At 38.5% G+C, this 23,443-nt stretch overlaps 1 protein-coding gene across 5 annotated transcripts in view; it reads left to right on the plus strand.

Annotated features, from left to right (window-relative positions):
* The window catches only part of atg5 (ATG5 autophagy related 5 homolog (S. cerevisiae)), a 283,848-nt gene that overhangs the window by 65,617 nt on the left and 194,788 nt on the right, over positions 1-23,443 (plus strand). For all 5 annotated transcript variants that reach the window (XM_060849527.1, XM_060849497.1, XM_060849505.1 and 2 more), the window contains exon 6: positions 14,364-14,458. In XM_060849527.1, the coding sequence (XP_060705510.1) occupies positions 14,364-14,458 (95 nt within the window). The remainder of the gene's footprint in view (positions 1-14,363; positions 14,459-23,443) is intronic.

Consider the following 23,443-nt stretch of genomic DNA (forward strand, 5'->3'; position numbering starts at 1 on the left):
GAAAATGAAATCCTGTGATGGCATCAAGAAACAATTGAGGGAGCTCTGGATCCAGTATTCTCTAAGGTACTCAACGGTGCTTTGGAAAATTGTTAATGGATCTGTACACTTCTTTAATTCACCAAAGAAAGCAAGAGACTTTGTGGACAAGCTAACTTAGGTTGGGTGATTTAATAGGTACACATAATAGCATTGTTTGCGTATGTTCTTTTTTTCTAAAAAGGAAGTCTTGTTGAGGTTTTCTTTTTCTCCCTTTCCTTTTCTTTTGGCAATAATCTGGATTAAATTATGCTCTGGGATGGATGGAGTACTCAATTTTTACATCTAAGTTAAGCTATACCAGGTGATGGGTCGGGTATTCACGAATCACTTTTAACGTCTTTGTTCACATCGCTTTTTTTTCTCTTTTCTCTTTATTTGCTTGTGTTTGGGCTGCAGCTGTAGCCAGGAGGAGGGAAAGTGGTTGGGATGGCTGGATGCCTATTTACGGATAGTTTACTGGTTTTAGTATTTAAATACCCTGTTCGCTGTATTGGTAGCGGGATGGGAAGTAGGGTTTTGGGGTGTGTTGGTGCCCCCTTTGGGTGGGGTTGGGGGGAAGGTGGTAAATTCTCCTATTCCGTGCCATTGGTGTTTTGTATGTTGTTTTGTTTTTGATACTTTTGAAGGTTTGTTAACTCTAGTGGCTTTAGTTTGTGTAGTTTTTATGTTCTGTGCATTTTCTCTCATTGAGACTCAGCAATTTGTAGTTCAAATTCTTCCTTTCTGGAGTCTAAATGTTACTCCAGAAGGTTATAGCTAATGATTTGTTTAAATGGTGTACCTGGAACAACAAGGGGCATCACTCGCCAGTCAAGAGAAAAAAAGTACTCTCTAGCCTTAAAAAAGAAATGTTGAATATTGCCTTACTGCAGGACACTTGGATGATAGGGAACATTTGGAATTACAGCAGAATGGGTTTGATTGGGTTTACGTTTCATCGTTTAATACTAGGAATAAGGAAGTTGGCCATACTTGTTAGGTGAAATCTCCCATTTAAATTACTAGTGTGTGTTAAAGACACAAACGGGGAGGTTTGTAATCCTTAAAGCCTTGATAAATGTCTACTGTCCCCCGACACATGCCCTTAAATGTCTGGTATATGTATTGTCTAAATTGATTAGTCTTGCATCTCAGCATATCATCGTAGGGAGAGATTTTAATTGTCTTATGGATCCCGTGATAGACAGATTCCCCAAAAGCCCCCCGATACCCTCTTTACAAACTAAATGGGTTTGTGTGTTGAGTTGCAGTTGGTGAATGTCTGGAGGCATCTTCACCCTACAGGCAAGGATTTTAACTTTTTTTTCTAATCCACACAGGTGCTACCCTAGGATTGGTTTCTTTTTGACTCCTGGAGCAATCCTGGACTCAGTGGCATTCTATGCGATTGATAATGTTACCATCTCTGATCACGCTCCACTGTTCTGTGTTGGTTAAGATTAAGGTCAGTGTAGTGGGTCCAAGACACTGGTGAATGGATCCCTTTGTCCTTAAGAATAGTAACCTTGTGGAGTATTTCTCCACTGTACTAGGGCTTTCCTAGACATAGTTCAGGTTCGGCTAGTAGCCCGTCCATTCTCTGGGAAACTGCTAAAGCCTATGCCATGAGTTAGTTATTTCCTACTCTGCCAGTAAGAAGCGGAGATGGGTAAGCAGCGATGGCTGCTCAAAACACGGTTGAAGGCAGCCGAGAAGGCGTACTTTGACAAGCCCTTTATGACTAAGCTACAGAGGATCACAGCGCTTCGGTCTGCTCTGAAGTCCATGCTCTTGCAGACAGTTAAGAAAGAGCTCACTTTTGCAAAACAAAGGTTGTGTGAGCCTGGTGACAAACCAAGCAAGTACTTAGCACATCTTGCCAGCAAAAAGAGTGCTCCTCAAGCCATTATGTCGATCAAGGAAAGTGCCGGAAACCTAACCTGTGATTCTAAAAAGATTAATGTATCATTTCAGAGATTTTACTCTGAATTAAATCAGTCTGAAAGTTGTGAGGATGGGCAAGCTAGGATGGGGTCTTTTTTTTCAAGAATCTGAAGCTTCCGGGTGTAACCCCAAACAAGAGTCTTTTCTTAATGACCCATTATCGGTGCAGGAGGCTGTAAAGCAGTTTCAGAGTGGAAAAAGGTGTCTGGTCTTGATGGACTTCCCAGAGAGTTTTATAAAGAATTTATAAACATGCTGACAGGCCCAATGCTCAACATATACAATGGTTTGTACAGTCATGATCGCTTCCTGCCATCTCTGAGAGGCCAATATCTCTGTCATTCTTAAAAAAAAAACCAGGAAAGCCCTGGAGGATTGTGCTTCCTATAGGCCCATTTCACTTTTGAATGTTGATTTCAAACTCTTTTCTAAGAGTCTTGCGTTAAGGCTAGAAACTGTGTTGCCTTTTGTTATTAAAGAGGACCAGACGAGCTTTATAAAGGGCCGCAGATCTTCCAGTAATGTTAAGAAATTACTTAATGTGATCAAAGCATGTCGTCAACATTCTGTACAGGGGTTAGTGATCTCTCGAGGTGCAGGGAAGACATTTGATTGGGTCAAATGACCATACCCTTTTTGATAGGAGCAAGTGAAGACTGCAGATGCTGGAGTATCAGGGTCAAGAATGTGGTGCTGGAAAAGCACAGCAGGTCAGGCAGCATCCAAGGACCAGGAGAATCAATGTTTCGGGCATTCCTGATGAAGGGCTTTTGCCCAAAATGTCGTTTGTACTGCTCCTCGGATGCTGCCTGACCTGCTGTGCTTTTCCAGCACCACACACTCATACCTTTTTTTAATACTCTAGAGCAGTTCGGCTTAGGCAATGCCTTTACAAGATGGATAAAGGTTTTCTATAGTGACCCTCTTGCTGCAGCTCTCACCAATTTTAATATCTTCACGGGCTGTTGCCTTTCGCCATTGCTTTTCACATTGGTAATCAAGCCACTGGCGAAGGCCATTCGTGGGGATCCTAATATATAGGCTCCAGAAATGGGGTCAAAATCACACAAGATTTCATTGTATGCGGACGATGTCCTCATCTTTTTGTCAAACCCAGTAGTTTCGGTGCCTCATCTGATGCAATGTATCAACTTGATTGGCACTTTTCAGATTACAAGCTCAACTTTGCACAATCCAAGGCTATGTCTATGGGTGGTCTTACGAAAATGCCAGGTTTTGAGGATAGATCTGTATTCCCATCCCTTTTAAATGGTCACAGGGATTTTTTCTTTATTTGGGTATATTCATTACTCCCATTTTTGATCCTCCGTTTGAAGCTAACTTTGATCATTTAGTCGACAAAATCAAACAAGACCTTCGAAGATTGGACGCGCTTCTGGTTTCTTGGTTAGATCGGATAGCCCTCATTAAAATGAATATTTTCCCCCACCTACTGTACCCCATGTGAATGTGAAGGCAAATATTCAGGATACTGAACAGCTGGTTCACATCTTTTATCTGGCATCATAAGCAGCCCCTTATTAAGCGAACTAACTTGTATCTACTCCCACAGACTGGAGGGGGTGGGATCTTCTGGTCATTAAATAAATTCAATTAAGCTTGCTTTTATCTTATGTAAGTGACTGGGCCTGTGGGGACCCTCTTTCAATCTGGTTAGATATTGAAACTTCTCAGGCAAGGTGCCCTCTTACTCGCTTGCTGTTCCTGGACAAAATGAGGACAGTTAAGAAATATTGTCACAACTAAATAGTTATCAATATTGTTAAAGCATGGAGGGCATTGTGGCAGAGTAAAGGCATTATTGCCGAAACATCATTTCTTACACTATAAGTGGTATGCTGGGTTTTCAACCGGGGATGATGGATTCTGGGTTTAAACTCTAGGCAGCTAAGGATGTGTCTTGCCTGGGTGATTTATTTAAGGGGGACACAATGATATGTTTTTACCAGTTAGCTCAGAAATACAAGCTACCTAGCAGGGACCTCTTCGCTTTTTTTCCATATTAGGGATTTCTTTCAAAAAAAGGACTACACGCTTAACCGATTCCTACAGATCCAGCGTAGAGAAGAGGATGCTCTGTGCTAAGAACACACTCTTTGTTGGTATGCGTTATCACTTGCTTGGGGGGGGGGGGGAGCCTCTCAGATGAGACCGAATGGCTTTACAGGGTGTATGAATATGTGTAAATTAATGCTGTTGATGGTGGAGGCCTAGTGTTTTGTCTCAGCTATTTTATTATTTATTAATTAGTTGTTATTTATTTATGTATTTAGTTTTTTTCTTATAAAGTTGTGTATTTGTGTATGAGTGTAGTTTGGTTTTTTGCTCTGTACTGTTTTGAATTGTATTTATAATATTAAAACATAGCTATTTTTACAATAAAAATATATTTTAAAAACCATCTTTCATTTTATTTTTGTGGTATCTTGTATGAAACCATTTTTTCCAACTTTGTTCACATCCCTTAGTTTTGTTTTACTGTGTAATGCCTGTTTTTCCTCTGAAATACTTTTAGTGAATAAAGGCTGCTGTGTACATATATGTTGAATGATATCAGTAAGGAGAGTGTGGTGCTGAAAGAGAACAGCAAGTCAGGCAGCATCCGAGGAGCAGGAGAATCAACATTTCAGGCACGACCCCTTCATCAGCAATCTGATACCAGTCTCATGTCAGCAGATCATGTTTATTCTTCACTTGTACTTCAGTATTGTACCTTTCTGCAAGGAGCTGCTGACTTCTGTTTAATACTTGTGCAGAATTTAATTTCTTTAACTCACCTGAATTTTAAGAATAATTTTTTAGCAGTTGTTGTAAAACTCAAATCAGCGATCTTGCAGTTAGAGTAGATGTTATTGTGGACAGATGTATTTTGACTATTTGTTCTAAATATTCTTTATGTTGCTGAATCGATGAAAGGTTTTACCTGCAATCTTAAGATGATTGCTGTTTCGCACTGCCGAAGCAGGCAATGATATCAAGGAAGATAAAGAGGTTTATTTGGTACCTTTTTAGGACTTCACATCTTGTTCAACTTTAAAAAATTTTTGAAGCATAAATGTTGTGTTGGAAAAAGTGTAGTTAAATTGCATGCATTTATAATAGCCAAATAGTCTGTTTTAAATACCATTTGCGTGAAACATTGAGTGTGCACCGATGTTCTTTTTCAATCTAATACGTCTACTCAAAATATTTAATGTCTTACCTGAAAAATGAAACAATTGGCAGTGCAGGTTTTACTTAGTACTGTTCTGTCTGTGTGTTAGCTTGGATTTTGTGCTTGGGATTCAGAAGAGAATTTAAACCCACAACCTTTGCCTCAGATGTTAGCGTGCTACCAACAGAGAAAAGGCTGACTATGCAGCACATGAGATGTAATTTCAAAAAAAATGTTGTGGTTGTGCAGTTTGTAATAAAGTAATTTTCTTTCTCCAAAGATTTCTCTAGATGAGTGAAAATAATTCTAAATGGATGAAATCTTCAATTTTTGATTGAAATTTGAATACTGGCACAAAATGAATTTAAAATTAACAGAAACTCTTAAGCAATCCGTTAACTGTTTTTATAGTTTCAACATGACGCACTGAATTTTCTTGGCATTAGTCATTCTATCATTAAAATACTGCTGTTTGAAAGCACAACATGCAAATGTTTACCACTGTATTTTTATAACATCAGTGTACTTTTACAATTATTGATGGTGTGCCCAAACTATAAAAGAAGCAATAGGTTTTTTTTCAAATGTTTATGGAACTTCAGATTCCTTATTTCAATGGCATCAACGGCCAAATTAATGTAATAAATCCACTTGGTGCAGGTTTTGCTTTACTTTTCAAAGCCGTTGGTACAAGCTGCATTTTGTGCTGTGCTTCACAATAGTGTTTAAATCTGATTGGTATAGTTTGTATGCAAAAGTTGATGACATTTAGAGTCCGAGAGCTGAGCAGCACAGAAACAGACATTGATATTTCTTTTAATCTATGGATTATGCAGCTGACTGTTTATTATTGGAGTCTTTATTTCAGTTCTTTGTTTCAGCTAAGCTTGACTTAAAAATTTAATAACGAGTAATAATGTAGATTTATGTATGGACCCTTAAATATCGCATTCTTTTCCGAACTTGTTTTACTTCTTTTATCTGGTAAAGGCAAATGTTTCCAATATTAACAAATTTATCACGTTTAGTAACCGTAAAGTACTCACTTCGCTGGAGAAAGTAAATTTGAGCTATGTATTAAATAATCTCAGTTGTGACTGTTGGCATAACAAGAGTAATGCTCATTTGAAAATGTATTACATAGTGATGAGTACAAATAAATAATCTCTCCTAGTTTGGAGAGCACTCTCATCAGTCAGTTGCGACTAAAATTGATGATGAACTTAAAAAACAAATGTAAGAGTGGCCACTTCTTGAAAGTATTCACTACTGCTGACATGACTTTCAACAAATTAACGACAGTATTACTTCATAAATATCTCTGGGCTCAATAAATCCCAGAGCAGTCAATTTATAGTGAATGAAAGCAAACTCTGCAAAGGGTTGTATTAAGTGAGTCAGTGAATACAGAGAAGTCCTTGCAGATTGGAAAGAGGATGACTTTTCAAAAAGATGAGAAAATAAATGTGGCAACTACTTTAATAATTGATAAGTTGCAAAGAAAATTCAAATTTGTCACATTAATTATCTATAATTGAAATTGCTAATCAAATAAAAGATTGGTAACCTAACTTAAATTTGGAAAAAGTTAAGGAATGATCAGAAGGTAATGAGACAATGAGTATTTAAATTATCGTTTCACAGTACACAATGCGTGTTACATTTTGTGAAAGCTTTCCACCTTGCACTCGTCAGAGCAATTCACAATCAATACCAAAGTAAATGGAAAACAGCATTTAACAATCAGCACTCTCCTTATAGAGGATAAATTGTTTTCCCTTTCCTTTGGTACCTCTAGTGAATTGTCCTGATGAGTACAAGAAGAAAAGCTTCAAGCAAATGTCTTTTTCAACGTTATATTGGGTATTAGTTATGCAAACAAACAGTTGCACTGAACAATGGCTCAGTTTTAGCCTACTGGACCCATCTAAGTTCAGAAATCTAAAACTGAATTCAAGTTATCCAATTTGTGTACGATTCTAAACTCGGAGAACGTTAGAGTCTGATGAAACGAGAAAAGAAGTGCGCCCTTTTATTAATTGCTTTATAGTAATAAAGCACCTGAAGGCACTTCACACATAAAATGACAGTGTCATTCTGGATGTTAGGCAGATGACCAAAAAGCTGTTCAATCATTACTCTTGGAAATAAATTAATCTTTACAATTGTTTTATGTTTTGTGGCCCACATTCATGATTTAATAATATATTTCTGTCTATTCTTTTCCATCCTGTAATTGTTTGATCATATTACTCTTCAAAAGTTCTATATTTTGAGTCTTTTTTTGTATTTGTGTTTAGGCAACATCTTATTATTCTGCTTTATACCTTATGTCAAATCTCTGTCAAAGTTCAATGTCCCATAAGACAATTTGAGCTGGATATTAAATGTTGATCTTGACAATGATGCTCACATCCCCAGAATGTTGTTTTTTTTTTAAAAGTAATGTTTTTTGTTGCAGATCTGACATGATGCATTAACTGATATAAAATTATTTGAATTAACTGTGTCCCTCCTCTTAAAAATAAGTCAATTTCACATTGGCTTTATTGCAACCTCTAGCATGCACACACCATACTCAATAGATTGCTGAAATGTAAATTCTCTCAACAATTTTCCTGCCAGCGCATGTTATCTTGCAAACATCAGTGTTAAAGTTAACTCAACGACTAGTTTAATTCTTAGGATAATGTCCTTAGTCTGTAGCTTTGCAATCTTTTTCTTTAAAACGGATCCCATGTGCTGTATGCCACAAATCTTTCAGCTGAAACTTGAGTTCTTCCTCCTCAATGAAAATTTACTTTGAAACAGTCTGATATTCTAGGTTTTGTACTGGCTTGTTTTCTTTCAAGTTAGTTCTTAACCGTTGCCTATTGTCACCACAAATTTCAAAGTGTTTATTTCTGGCTTGTTTTATTACTCATAATCTGATCTAGTAATACCTCCACCCTTATAGCTTAAGAACATACTGCTCAAGGAAGAAGTCTTACATGTTTTATTTTTTTTCTGTTCTGAACCAATAGTCATGAATAATGAAACACTCAGAAATGTTATTCTAACTCATCTTGCTAACCTAACTCAAACTTCCTTTTCAATTTACTTCCTGCAATTGATGTCTGCAATACTCCTCTAAATATGTAATGGGCCTTTTTCTTTTGCAACAAATTGTTAAGGTGAAAACCTATTGGCAATCTTTTTCTTGTCTATGTTAACACTTGAAAAGAAATAGCTATGACCTGTACGGCACGGTGGCACAGTGGTTAGCACTGCTGCCACACAGCGCCTGAGACCCGGGTTCAATTCCTGACTCGGGCGACAGACTGTGTGGAGTTTGCACGTTCTCCCCGTGTCTGCGTGGGTTTCCTCCGAGTGCTCCGGTTTCCTCTCACAGTCCAAAGATGTGCAGGTCAGGTGAATTGGCCATGCTAAATTGCCTGTAGTGTTAGATAAGGGGTAAATGTAGGGGTTTGGGTGGGTTGCGCTTCGGCGGGTCGGTGTGGACTTGTTGGGCCGAAGGGCCTGTTTCCACACTGTAAGTAATCTAATCTAATTGTATAGGTTCATCAGATGCTAAATGGAAGGTTTTTCTTAAACACCAATTTAGCCTACACCACGATTAAAGCACGAGGCTTTGGAAATACTGGTATAAGAAATCACTTTCTCATACCAGAGCATGATCAATAGCTGGAATGCTTAATTTGTAATGATGTTTTCTCCAGGTTGATTAGATAATTCTAAATCAGCACAAATTAAGATAGAAGATTTTTGATTCCTTTAATATAGTGGACCATGGGAAATTTCTTCTCTAGTTTTGTCTTTAGAGCGTGATGTTTCAGACTATGTAAATGTGTTCATATCTTGTGGGCATCACTGGCTAGGCCAACATTTACTGCTCTCGAGGTAGTGTTGGCAAGCTGGCTTCTTGAATCTTTGCAGTCCTTGTGGTGTAGGTGTACACACATTGGTTAGGGTAGGAATTCCAGGATTTTGTTTCAGTCACCAGAAGAATGATATATTATATTTCCAAATCCATGTGATGTACACCATTGGAGGAGAACTTCTCCCCTTCCTCTTGGTGATTAGAATTTGTAAGATTGGAAATTACTGTCAAGCAGAGTGAGTGATTTTCAGCAATGCATCTTGCATATGGTTGATGTTGCTTCTAATATGCACTGGTGATGGACAATTTCAACATTGGAGTCATGGATGGGGTGCTAATCAAGCAGGCCACTTGTTTCTGGGTAGTGTCAAACCTATTTAGTGATTTGGAACTGCACTTATTCAGACAAGTGGAGAATATTCTATCGGGTTTTAGACTTGAGCTTTATAACTCATAAACAGGCTTTAGAAGTTGTGAAATTAGTTTATTGTCAAATTACCCCTCTTGGCTGTTTGTTTTTGTAGTACATCTGTATAAACTGGCCCTGCACAGTGTCTGGTCGATGATGTCCCCAGGATACTGGTATAAGGAGATTCAGTGATGATAGTATGTTTAAGATGGGAAAATTATGCTTTTTTTAAATCTTAGAAATAAATCTGATGTGGTACTGTGTAGGGGGGAAGTAATGCCAAAAGGCTATCAGTTTGCTTTCACCCTCTTTTTTTTCTCTGGAACCGATACTTATTTCAGAGTTATTTAGTTATTCGCAAGGGTAGTTAAAGATGTAGACCAGCAGGCATGGGCCCTTTAACCCATCAAGCCCTCTCTGCTGTTCATTGAGATGATGGCTGATCTGCAAATCCTCTACTTTCCTTCCTTATTCCAATAACTCTTGATTCCCTCACTGATTAGCAGCCTATCAATTTCAGCCTTTAATATGCTTAATATGATCCAGCTTCAATAACCCTCTGATAAAGAATTCTACAAATTCACTACCCTTGAAGAGAAGAAATTTGTCTTCATCTCTGTTTTAAATTGGTGACCCATTACTCTGAGATTATGCCATAAAATCCCAGAGTCTTTCAAGGGAACGGTCTTTTCCCATCTACTTTCTTAAATTTCTTAAGAATATTTTATGTTCCAATAATGTCACCTCTCAAACTTCTAAACTCCAATAAGTACAGTGCCAAACTACTCCACTTTTGCTTATAAACTTGTCCCTCCATACTCTGGATAAATCTAATGAACGTTCTCTGGACTTTCTCACATGGTAATGTATATATATCTTTCCTTAGATAAGGAGATCAGAACTGTTCACAGTATTCCAAGTGTTCTCTGATGAGTTTGTATAGTTTTAGGAAAGACCACATTATTTTCGTATTCCATTCCCTTTGAAATAAATGCCAGCATTCCGTTTAGTTTTTCTGTCACCCATTGAAGTTGTGTGCTCATGTTTTGAAGTTCATGCACAAGAATCCCCAATCCCTCTGAACTGCAGCTATCTGCAGTCTTTCTTTATTTAAATAATATTCAACTTTTTTATTTTTCCTGTCAAGGTGCATAATCCCATATTATATTCCGTCAGCTAAGATTTTGCCCACTCTCTTAACTAATTTTCTTTCATTGAATCTTCATCCTCATGACTTGATTTCCCACCAATTTTTGTGGTATGGTAATTCATTTCCACCATCCATTGTAAATAATTATGGCTTTAGTATCAATCCCTGCAGCACTGCACTAGCATAGGTTGCTATCCTGAACATGACACCCCTGAAAGCACTCCTCCTACACCGCCCCACCACCACACACACACACACACACACACACACACACACTCTTCCAACTCCATCTTCTATTAGTTAGTTAATGCTAGCTAATTAGTTTATTGTTTGGCCAAATTGGCTTGCTGAAAGAAAACAGAGGGTGGTGGTAGAAATGTTCATCCTGGAATCCACTTACCAGTAGTGTACCGCAAGGATCAGTGTTGGGTCCACTGCTGTTCGTCATTTTTATAAACGACCTGGATGAGGGCGTAGAAGGGTGGGTTAGTAAATTTGCAGATGACACTAAAGTCAGTGGAGTTGTGGATAGTGATGAAGGATGTTGTAGGTTACAGAAAGACTAGATAAGCTGCAAAGCTAGGCTGAGAGGTGGCAAATGGAGTTTAATGTGGACAAGTGTGAGGTGATTCACTTTGGTCGGAGTAACCGGAATGCAAAGTACTAGATTAATGGTAAGATTCTTGGTAGTGTCGATGAGCAGAGAGATCTCGTTGTCTAGGTACACAGATCCTTGAAAGTTGCCACCCAGGTTGACAGGGTTGTTAAGAAGGCATATAGTGTTTTAGCTTTTATTAATAGAGAGATCGAGTTCCTGAACCATGAGGTTATGCTACAGCTGTACAAAACTCTAGTGCAGCTGCACTTGGAGTATTGTGTACAGTTCTGGTCACCGCATTATAAGAAGGACATGGAAGCTTTGGAAAGGGTTCAGAGGAGATTTACTAGGATGTTGCCTGGTATGGAGGGAAGGTCTTATGAAGAAAGGCTGAGGGACCTGAGGCTGCTTTCATTAGGGAGAAGAAGGTTGAGAGGTGCCATAATTGAGACATATAAGATAATCAGAGGGTTAGATAGGGTGGACAGGGGGAGCCTTTTTCTAAGTATGGTGATGGCGAGCGCAATGGGGCATAGCTTTAAATTGAGGGGTGATAGATATAGGACAGGTGTCAGAGGTAGTTTCTTTACTCAGAGAGTAGTAAGGGTACGGAATGCTTTGCCTGCAACGGTAGTAGATTCGCCAACTTTAAGTACATTTAAGTCGTCATTGGCCAACCATATAGATGTAAGTGGAATAGTTTAGGTTAGATGGGCTTCAGATTGGTATGACAGGTCGGCGCAACATCGAAGGCCGAAGGGCCTGCACTGCGCTGTAATGTTCTATGTTCTAAATTAGTTATCCCATTGTCTATGCACACTAATGTTGTACCACTTCTAACTGCATGAACTCTCGTCTTATTAAGTAGCCTACTTTATCAAATTCCATTTGGAAAGTCAAATGTATTACATTTAACATTTATTTATTGTTACCTCAAAGAACACTAATAAAGTTGTCAGGCATGATTTACCTTTGAGGCCATGCTAACTTTGCTTGATTATATTATGTTTCTAAATATTCTTGTTATATGTTTTATAATAGACTGTAATGTTTTTCCAGTGACTGATATTAAGCTAACAACCTATAGTTAAGTGTTTTTGTTTCCCTTTTTAATCTGAGGATACATGAGTTGGGGATCTAGTAAAAAGCTTGGTGATGTGGTTCTGTCTCCAAGATGTTTTGGAAATGTTTGCTGACAGTCGTCCAGGAACTCCTGTTATTTCCTCTGTCATAATGCCATGTATTTTTGATAAAATGAATTGTCTTTGTTTTTGGCTGGGGAGATGCTGATGAGATCAAAGTAGTTACATGCAAGGAAACCTCACAACTGGGCAACGTACTGTATTTCTGAGACAAATGCTTGGGAATTCAGATATGGTTTTTCTCACCCCCTTCAAGGTGATGTAGATTACCTAGGTGATGTCTGTTACCCAGAAAATAGGAGTAGGAGTAAGCCAGTCGCTGCTTCAAGCCTGCTACACTATTCATTACAATCCTGGCTGATCTTTCAACTTTATTCTGTTTACACCTTTCCCTTGTATCCATTGATTTCTTTAGCCTCCAGTGCTATATCTAACTCATTCTTGAAATCATACAATGTTTTAGATTAGATTACTTAGTGTGGAAACAGGCCCAACAAGTCCTCACTGACCCGCTGAAGCGCTATCCATCCAGACCCATTCCTCTACACCTAACACTATGGGCAATTTAGCATGGCCAATTCTCCTAACCCACACATTTTTGGACTGTGGGAGGAAACCGGAGCACCTGGAGGAAACCCACGCAGACACGGGGAGAATGTGCAAAATCCACAGTTGCCTGAGGCAGGAATTGAACCCGGGTCTCTGGCGCTGTGAGGCAGCAGCGCTAGCCACTGTGCTGCCCACTTTTTCTGCAATATTTACAAGAAATAAAAATAAGTCAAACAAGTTTTGTCCTTGGCTACTTTTGAATAGCACATTCCACAGGCTCACCACACTCTGGATGAAGAGATTTCTTCTCCAAATCAGTTGTACTGCACAGAAATAGATCCTTTGGCCTAACTTGTTTATGCCTACCAGCTTTACTAAACTGAACTAGTCCCATTTGCCGGTGTTTGGCCCATGTCCTTCTAAACTGTTCCTATCCATGTACCTTTCAACATGTAATCTTATATTTCATCGTAAGTTGAGATTCTCATTCTCTTAAGGTCTCTGGCAACTATCTCACTTCATTCATTCCCTCGCAGATGAGGATGACCCTATTGCGCACACGGTGAAGTCTGCAGTTGGCTGAAAAGGCCGGTGCAGCCACCATAGACACTCATACACTTGGGGGAGAAGGGGTAGGTGGGTTTTTGATGTGGCAGCGCTGTCCTTTCACTGTTTTCACCTGGCTTCTACTGTCTGAGTCCTGTCTATGAAATGTCTATGCATCTAAATACATTACCCCATCCATTTCCTTAAATCTTATGCACTTATCTCCTACATGACACTTTGTCAAAAACCTTCTGAAAGTCCAAATAACCACATCCACTTGCTCCCCAACATACACAGAGTTACTCCTCAAAAGATTCCAGTAGATTTGTCTAACCCTATTTCCCTTTCGCAAATCTATGCTAACTCTGTCCAATCCTGCCTCAGTTTTCCAAATATTCAGGCATTATATCTTTTATCGTGGACTTCAGCATTTTTTCCTGCCTATCGATGTCGGGCTGACTGGTCCTTAGTTCCTAGTTTTGTCTCTGCTTCATTTAGGGGGTTTATGTTAGCTACCCTCCACTCTGTAGGAACTGTTCCAGTGTCAATAGAATCTTGGAGGATGACCACCAACGTATCCACTAGAGCTAGTGCATTACTTTAAATACACTGAGATGTAATTCCCAGGACCTGGGGATTTATCAGCTGTAAATCCTATCAATTTCACCAACACTATTTCCAAACAAATCTTGATTTCCTCAGTTTTTCCCTCTCATTGAACTCTGTTCGCCAACATGTCTGTTATGTTATTTGTGTCCTCCTTTCTGAAGGAGAAAGTAGCTGCAAATAGTGGAGCTGGCCTTTCAAGACTTGAGGAAGACTGCCGTCCTAGACTTTAATCAGTTGAGTTAACCAAACCGCTGCATTTCAAATTTAATCAGACAAAATTAGTTTTGATTGAAATTTAAACGCTGAAACAAATATTTAAGTTTAATTTTTCTTGCTCTAGATAAGTTTGACCAGTTTTGGGCCATCAATCGAAAACTTATGGAGTATCCAACAGAGGAAGGAGGATTCCGATATATTCCTTTCAGGATATATCAGGTAACAGCCTTTATTGTGTAATAGATATATCATAGTTTATATGCTTTTCTCTTGTAAGGAAATTCTCTACTTTTTTTTCTATATTTCTGCAAAATCTGAAGTAGTCATTCGTCTACCTTTTGGGTGTTTGAAAGCAGTTAGGAAAACCTAACTTAGTGTGGTTAACCCGTCATGTCAAAGAAATTTGTTTTTCCTTCAGATAGAAATTTAATTTGACCCATCATGTTTTGTTGCATCCAGTGTCATTCTGTGAGCTGTCACTTGATCTGTGAGCTTGTCAATTGATCATTTATTTGTAAAGGAGTGTACCTTCTTACAACTTATTAAAGCAATTCAAGAAGGCAACCCACCACAATCTTCTCAACAGAAGGCCTGACAGTAAATGCTGCTTCAGCCAACGATACCCATATTCATGTTTAGATTTTTAAAAAGAAGCTTTGCATTGTCTGTCTTCGTAATATCAGATCAGACTTGATGACTTGCCGCCTCCTCTCATGTGTCATACTATGATGGAAAGAGTAGTGTATTCTAAAATTAATGTGCATTAATTTTTATTTTGAGTCTCCTCTAAATACACTACTGTTAGTGTGTGTTGGTGAAAGGATTGAATGTTGAAGCTGATTGTTGCCAATCAAGTGGGCAGTTTTGCCCTGAATGGTACCTAGATAATGTCAACCTTTCTATATGTGGAAGTGTATAAAACAATTACTCAAGTCACTGCCATATTGTATATTAGAATTCAGCTCAACGTATTAAATACATGATCCGTCTGTTTCCCCTTGAGGCCCCAGCATCTCACATGCTACTCTTAAATCCATTTAGATTACTCCACGTGATGCCAAGAAACAGTTGAAAGCATTGGATTCACCAGTGGCAGGGTCCTGGCACTTATTCTGAAGACTTGTAACTCCAGTTCTTGCTGTTGTTTAGTCAAGCTAGTATTTAACAAACTTATTGGAATTCTCTAAAGGAGTAACATGTGCTGTTGTACAATTAATGTACTGAATTTGCATTTCCAGAAGTCATTTGATAGCGTGCCAAATCAAAGATTTTTACGTAAAGTAGGAGCTCATCATGTATGGGAAACAGACTAACTTAGAAGAATGAGCGAGGTAATTTGAAAGATTATTTCCAAAAGAAGTTAATATTATGTGAGGGAAATACTTCACTCTCACAGTGAGTAGTTAGGGTCTGAAATGGACTACCTGTGTGGTAGATGCAGGTTTAGTTGAAATATTTGATTGTTTCTTTTCAAATAATGCACAAGGTAATGGGAGAAAAGGAAGGAGAATGGCACAAAGTCATAATGTTTGCTGCATATGGGCGCAGGCTGCTTCACAGACGGAGAAGTTGAGTGATGCACAATATTGTGGCAAGGGACTTTGGGGAGCATCCCCACTCTTGATGTCATTATCAAGAGAGCATAATCAATGAAAGAGATGAAGATGGTTGTGCCAGGATTGAAAATTTTGATGATGCGCAAAGGTATTGTCCCTGCCTCGAGGGTGGCAGACCTAAGTTCAAATGTATATGTGTGGAATGAGCTGCCAGAGGAAGTGGTGGAGGCTGGTACAATTACAACATTTAAAAAGCATTTGGATTTGTATATGAGTAGAAAGGGTTGAGAGGGAAATGGACTAAGTGCTGGCAAATGGGACTAGATTAATTTAGGATACCTGGTTGGCATGGAAGAGTTGAACCGAAGGGTCTGTTTCCGTGCTGTACATCTCTATGACTCTAAGTCCTTCTAGCTCCACAGGTGTGTAATGAGACTTTTGAATAAATTGATTTAAAAATATAAAAATTTATGAATGCTCATGTGACTCAATGGTAATGTTACCTTTGAGCTGAAAAACTTGGGTTCAAGACCTGTGTGCTCCAGAAGTATATCATTACATATCTAGACAAGTTGAGTGGGAAATTTAAACAATTTTTTTTGTCGAATAAGTTGTCTGTCAGTAGAGCAGGCTAGGGATATGTTTTCAAGGAGCTGGTTGGAAGAGTACTTGTAAAGAGCAACCTTTTTTTTGTGAAGAATGAAGATAATCCTAGCAAATGGGTAACCTATTATTCAGAAATATTATAGACAAATTGTTTGGAACATGCAGTTAACACTTACAAACTGCTAAATCAGAGACAGTCAAAAAATTGCATGGTGTACTTTCCAATAAAAAGATTTAATTTTGTATGACTTTGAGTAGTCAGTTTTTCCATTCTAGTAACTTGAATTTAGGATGACGGCTATTGAGCAGCTTGGAGTCAGTCGGCATGTTTTTAAATTCATGTATCATGGATTAATCTGCAAAGTTGCATTTTCACTAAGCACAACTGACTCATGAAACTAGAATGAACCAAAAGAGGAAGTACAAGACTCAATATAGGAAAGCATACTGAAGTAACTTAGTTTGCTGAAGTTCTTGGTAGTTAGTGATATATATGGGGTATTCTGCATTTCCTTTTGGTCTTGTAAGTCCTCTCTTAGAGTAAAGGAAGGTGTATATTGGTCACTTCTCGTAAAAAATAACTGTGCACCATAGATCAGATACTGTTCCTGGAAGCATTAAACATTCCACTTCATAGAAAACTTTTTTTTGCCTGCATTTGCTGTCATCACAATCCATGCCTGTGGAGTTGCCTGTATCTAAACATTTCCTTATGTGTAAAGTTTGCCAGAAAATGTCCCTCCCCACTATCAGAATTCTGAATTAGAAAATGTAATACATTTGCCTCAATTATTTTTTTGAAAGCTCCTATTTATAAAGTCTACACACAATGTTTTACCTGGTAGAACCTTTGGAAAGTTCCCTTCCTGCCTCTCTTGCTGCTACGGTCCCTGAAAGTAGCAGCAAATGGCGACAAGTGAAGCAGAGAATGGCAGCAGTCACAGATGTACAACAATGACTTAAGCACAGACCTCCTGTTTCAGCATGCTGGCGGATGGTAGTGTCTATGGCTATTTTATATCAAACTGTAATTAATTTTGCTTGTTCGTTTATGAAATGTGGATGTAGCTGGCTCATACAGCATTTATTCCCCTCTGTAATTACCCTGATGAAGGTGATGGTGAACTGCTTTCCTGAACCTTTGCAGTCCTTGTGTGTAGGGATGCTCACAATGTTTTTTCAAGGAATTACCAGGATTTTGATCAGCAGTAGAGAAGAAATCGCTCTATTGTTCCAAGTCAGAATATGAATATACTGGAGGAGAACCTGCAGATGCTGGTGTTCCTATGCATCTGCTGTCCTAGTCCTGCTAGATGGTAGTGATTTTGAAAGCGCACTTGGGGGAGTTTTGATGAGTTACTGCAGCTCATGTTATAGATACTGTGCTGCTGCCTTTGTGTTGGTAGTGAAGGGGGAGACAATATTCAGGGTGATGACTGGGATGCCAGTCAGGTTATCACTTTGTCCTGGATGGTGTCAACCTTCTTGTTTGTTATGGAACTGCACTCAACCAGGTACATTGAAAGTATTCATCACGTTGCTGTCTCATACTTTGTAGATAATGGCATTAGAAAGACCAGAGTTACTGTGAAAATTACTTAATACAGAATCATCAATCTCTGAATTGCTTTTGTAGACACAGTATTTATATGGATGGTCTAGTTCACCTCCTTGCCAATGGTCATCCCCTAGTTATTATTAGTGGGTGGTTCAGTAATGAAACTGAGTATCGAAGGGACATGGTTAGGGTTATGGACAGGATTGTGTTTGCCATTGTTGTTTCTGGCTCCAGGTTAATGCAAGGTGGTCCATCAGGCTTTATTTCTTTAGACTTGATAGTGGCTTCATACAACTGGGGCTGAAGTCCCATGTAAGGCTGACAGATTTTCTTTTGCTACAAATAGTAGGAAACCAGGTGGGTTTTAATAGTTGTTATTAGGCTAATTTTTAATTCCAGATTTTTTTGAATTCAAACATCACAATCTAGTATGGAGGTTTTCGAATCCTTGTCTAGTGGCAATATTACTATGCCAACATATTATTTGGATGAATAATTTGAGTTTTTAATCTGTCCTCTCCAAGGATGCCCTATTGATGAGGCTATTTCTGCACACCGTGCAATGAGAAAGTAAATACAAGCTGTGACCAACTCCATGTTGTATGTGGAAGTAGCATATCATTTAATCTTCAGTTTAGTACCATTCTCCTTGCCATCCTGATGTTTAGTGCAGAGTCCTGGCTTTTCCAGAGCTTTGATATGGCATTTGTGGAAAAGTTTCATCAAGGACACCTGACCATAAGAGCAGAAGTTGGCCATTCAGCCTATCGAATCTGCTCTGCCATTTGTTGAGATCATGGCTGATGATGATCCTGCTGAATCCTGCATTTTCCTGCTAAAGTGATTGGAATGAGGTCCAGGTGGAGTTCACTGACTGATACCCTTGATTGGAGTTGTTAACCTTGGTCAATCGAGGAGCCCTGGTTGACAGATATAAATTGGCAATTCAAGAAAAAGCAAGAAAAAGGGTGACCCAGAGTCTCCCCATTATGGCAACTGGCTCTCTGCATCTCCTGTTTATATCTGTCAGCCAGTGCTCTCTGATTGGGGTTGTTAACCTTGGAGAAAGTGAGGACTCCAGATGCTGGAGTTCGAGTCAAAGTGTGGCACTGGAAAAGCACAGCAAATCAGGCAACATCCGAGGAGCAGGTGAGTCGACATTTCGGACATAACCTTAGCGAATCCAGGATTTCACAGTCAATGAGATCCACCTGGCCCTCATTCCAATCACTGCACTCACCTTTTCCTCAATCCGATTCTCTTAACTCATTAAGACTCTACCTTTTATCGACTTAATAATCAAGCTTGGTCACATCTTATTTCTGTCTATGAAACTTGGCCATGTGCAAATTAGCTGCTATATCTACCTGCCCCAATAACAACTTCTTTTCAGAACCAACTAATTACTTTTGACATTCTTCAGGCCATTCCATACAAATAAAAATACTTCCTTAAGAGAAATATTAAAAAGTTATTTATAAAATTTAACAACGTTCAAAAGGTAGGTCACCTTGAAGTCATTCCATTTTTCTTTGTCACTTTTAGGATGAGAAACTATCTGTAAACACAATCTTGGCTTTAGGAATGGTGGAATAGGTTACGAGGGAAATTATTGAAACAGGCAACACCCAAAGTTCCAGAGATGGTTAAATACATTTTTAGGGACCAACACGTTTTGAGGTAGAGAGCTGGGAAAGAAACAGATGAATTTAGGATTAATTGCATGCCTTTAATTATTTTAAGCCTGAAATATTGGCTATTAAACTGAATACTAATGTGAACGTTAAATTCTCAAAATACAACAGAAGCAAATGATTTAGGGAAGACAAAGTATATGACATGGCAAATAAAACAAATGACAGAGATGGCAACAAAGTCAGCTCCTGATTGAACGTGTCACTTATTCATATATTTCCAAAACACCCTTAGAAATTTCTGAAAAAAAATGCAAGGGTGAACTCTGAAATGGTACAGAGTGCACTTAATAATCACTAATATTGAATTTTACAAAGTAGAAGGCCATTCAGCCCATCGTGCCTGGGATTGCTTGCCATACTTTCACCACAAATGGCCTAATTTTACTTGCGCATCTGATTATCTTATCAAGAGATTGGAGAGCAGCCTTGATCGACTGGTTGAGCAGACTTTATGGGCTGAATGGCCTAATTCTGATCTTATACCTTATGGTTTAACAGTCGCAAGAAATATAGGACTGCTTACTTTGCCGTGTCCGTGGTCCCATGTTCTGAAAGCCACGTGATAAAACCAGATCCTAAACTACACCAGCAACCTAGTGAGCACCCACAAGACGAGCTGCATTAAGACCCTTTTCAAATGAGGAGCAACACACTGTAGCAACCCAGAAATGTGAAGAGAGGAAGAACACCTACACAAAGTCTTTGCTAAAAACGGATACCCACACAGCTTCATCTGCAGATGTCTAGCGGACAAGCAACACCAAGACAGCAAGACACGCTCCAACTCAATGGCTACTCTCCCATACATTAAACACATTTTGGAACTGACAACTAGACTGCTCCGACCACTAGTGACCTTGACAACACGCAAACTGACAGCCACACTCAAACTGCGGCTCACCAGAATAAAGGACTCGGTACCCGTTTTATGCAGGATGAGTGTAATTTACACAATCCCATGCAGCAACTGCACTAAGTGCAATTCAGGACAAACAGGCAGGCAGCGACCTGCAACCATGAAAACCAACTAGCAACTAAGCGACATGACCAACTCTCTATGGTATCCAAACACGTGGACAACAAGAACCATGAGTTTGACTGAGACAATGCAACGATACTAGGACAGGCTAAACAAAGAACAGCAAGGGAATTCCTGAAAGCATGGTACTAATCCTCAGACTCCACTACCTAACACATTGACCTGGACCTGAAATACAAGTTGCTGCAATGGGAAAGTGGAAGCAGAACTGGCAACTGGAAAAAGCTCAAACAGAACCACATCATTTCAGAGAAGAACAGTACAGCAGTGCTTCACAGGAGGCAGCACAGCACGATGATGTTACCTAGAAAGGGGGGACAAAACGTTTGCCAACAAACCTACCAGCTCAGCAAACAGACCAACAATGAATCCAACCAACTCCTAAGCTACAGATCTTCACAAAAATCTTTGAATAAAACCAGCGTTTGACTTATTCAATCAGAAGAATATTGGATCTAATTATAAAAAAGACAAAACAGATCGATAAAATTCTAACTTTGCATGAATACAAAGATCATAATTTGACCAAAATTGATTTTAAAAATGATCATTTTGTTTAAAGCTAACTTTAACCTCAAAATCAAGTAAATACTCTCACCCTTAAACTGATTTTATTCACATTAATTTTAAGACCAAAATCAGCCATTAGAAGTTGTTAAGCTTTAACAAAATAATAGTTAAAAAAATGTTGAAAGACTCCATGACAATTCACAAGAATATCTATAAGGGAAAAATGAACATTTATATTGTATGAGAGAAGGTAGTCAGCATGAAATACTGTAGCCTCTCGGAAAACAATTCATATTTAGCTGTATACTGCACCCTATGTGCCCTTCATCATAGCACCTAAGCATCCTACTCAAAATAAATGCCCACAGTTATTTATTTGCAGCCAAGAAGAAAAGTTAATAAGAGAGCACAACAGCAAAGGATGCAAAATTGCAAAAGTAACTTCAGAAGTTGTATCATTTGGCTGGCCAGTGGTAGTTAACTGTTATGACATCTGTCAGTGTTGCCCATCTCTCAATTTGTATTAAGAAATTATTTCTACTTCAGAAACCACATCCAAACATTAACTGGCATGTTGACAGTCAAATAAGGACAGTTCATTTCATGAATGAAGTTACATAATTTTTAGCATGTTTTGAATACTTGGACCAGATGTAGCTTCCATTTGAGTGTCTGGGAAAAACAATGAAGTTATGAAAGCATTCATTTAAAAGGAGGAAAGTTAACAAAGCACCGTACCACAAGATAAAGGTAAAGCTGCCAGAGTCTGACCAGACCATGGAGATGCTTTGTCCTTAGAGAGAAAAGACTGGTGTACCACAATTTGAAGAACCGGTCCTGCATTTACACATGTAATACAAACAGGAACGCTTGCCAACAAGTTGTAGCATGTTTTGTCAAAAGAGAAGTGAATACAGAGTAATAGTTTCAGTTTGGGGATTTTAATCCTCATTGGGAAAAGCCATCAGCTTGTTAATTTTACAAATACAGACAAATCCTAAATTAACTTCACTCCATGAAAAATATTGGAATTTTGAGTTAATTTTATTTCAATATTCACTTTACCTTTCTAACCTTTGAAATTAATCCAGACTTTTAGGTTAATTTGTGAATTGCTTTGTTTTTTTAGAAATGGCAAATTAAGAAGTTAGGGATCTCTGTAAATGGAACACATTGTGCAATACAAACTACAAGTGAGAAATGTAATATAGAACATGTCAAAGAGTAAAAGAATCTTGTATATGGGAGCAGCGGAGTGGGAAACACGTGGTACAAAGAGAAAAATCTAAGATACAATGTAGCATTGTTTCAAATTGTATAATAGTGCACTATCTTGAAAATAAATTACTAGCATTTATGTCTATCAAGAAAAGGAAGTTCTAACTGCTGAGGTCACTGAAGCCTGACAATTGCGCAAGCTAAACAGATCGTACAATCTGATATGTGGCCTTTTGAAAGACCACAACATTTGTGTAATGTAACGCTCAGTGCTTTTCAAAATGATTCTTGGAAGATAATGAATGAAGATGCAGTTACAAGTAGTTGTCAACCAGCCTAACCAATGTCAAGTTTGAGACCACTGTGTCTTTTATACAGAAAGACATTTAGTCTACTATGTATGACTGTACCATGTTCAGTGAACATATTGCACCTGTAAGGCATTCAACTGCTCATTCTGGACAACGTTTTGAAGGCAATGGTTGAATGCTTCATTGGACATTTCATTAATTACATGTTTCTACTGTATACTTACGAAGTCAATAAATTTTAGATTGGCAGGTAATTTTATCAGATCCTTTCAAATTGTGCTTGGAGACAGTGACCAAAATCAGAGAAGGATGCATCATGCTGTTTCCATAAAGAATCTGCCTACTTCTATATGAATGTACAAATTAGGTGAATTCCAGATGAACTTCCTGTATGGTCACGCTTTGGAAACTGAACCTTTTAAATGGTACTATTTGGTACCAATGGTCAAAAATATTCTTTTTCTGGAAAGTTCAACTTTCAGATAAATTTAAGGTGGAATCTCAAGTTATGTTTTGGATATATAAAAAGTTTTAACATACAGAATGTGACCAATGCAGATGCTGAACTATTTCTCAAAATATGACAGTAAGAAGAGTAAAACAATTATGTCACTTTCACAAACTGGACAGATCACCAGCACAAAGCTTTTGACATCATGACTTTGTATTCTCATTGTGACCAAAGTCTGAAGATGGTTAGGTGTTGTAT

Source organism: Hemiscyllium ocellatum, chromosome 3, assembly GCF_020745735.1.
Source record: "Hemiscyllium ocellatum isolate sHemOce1 chromosome 3, sHemOce1.pat.X.cur, whole genome shotgun sequence".
Lineage (NCBI taxonomy): Eukaryota > Metazoa > Chordata > Chondrichthyes > Orectolobiformes > Hemiscylliidae > Hemiscyllium > Hemiscyllium ocellatum.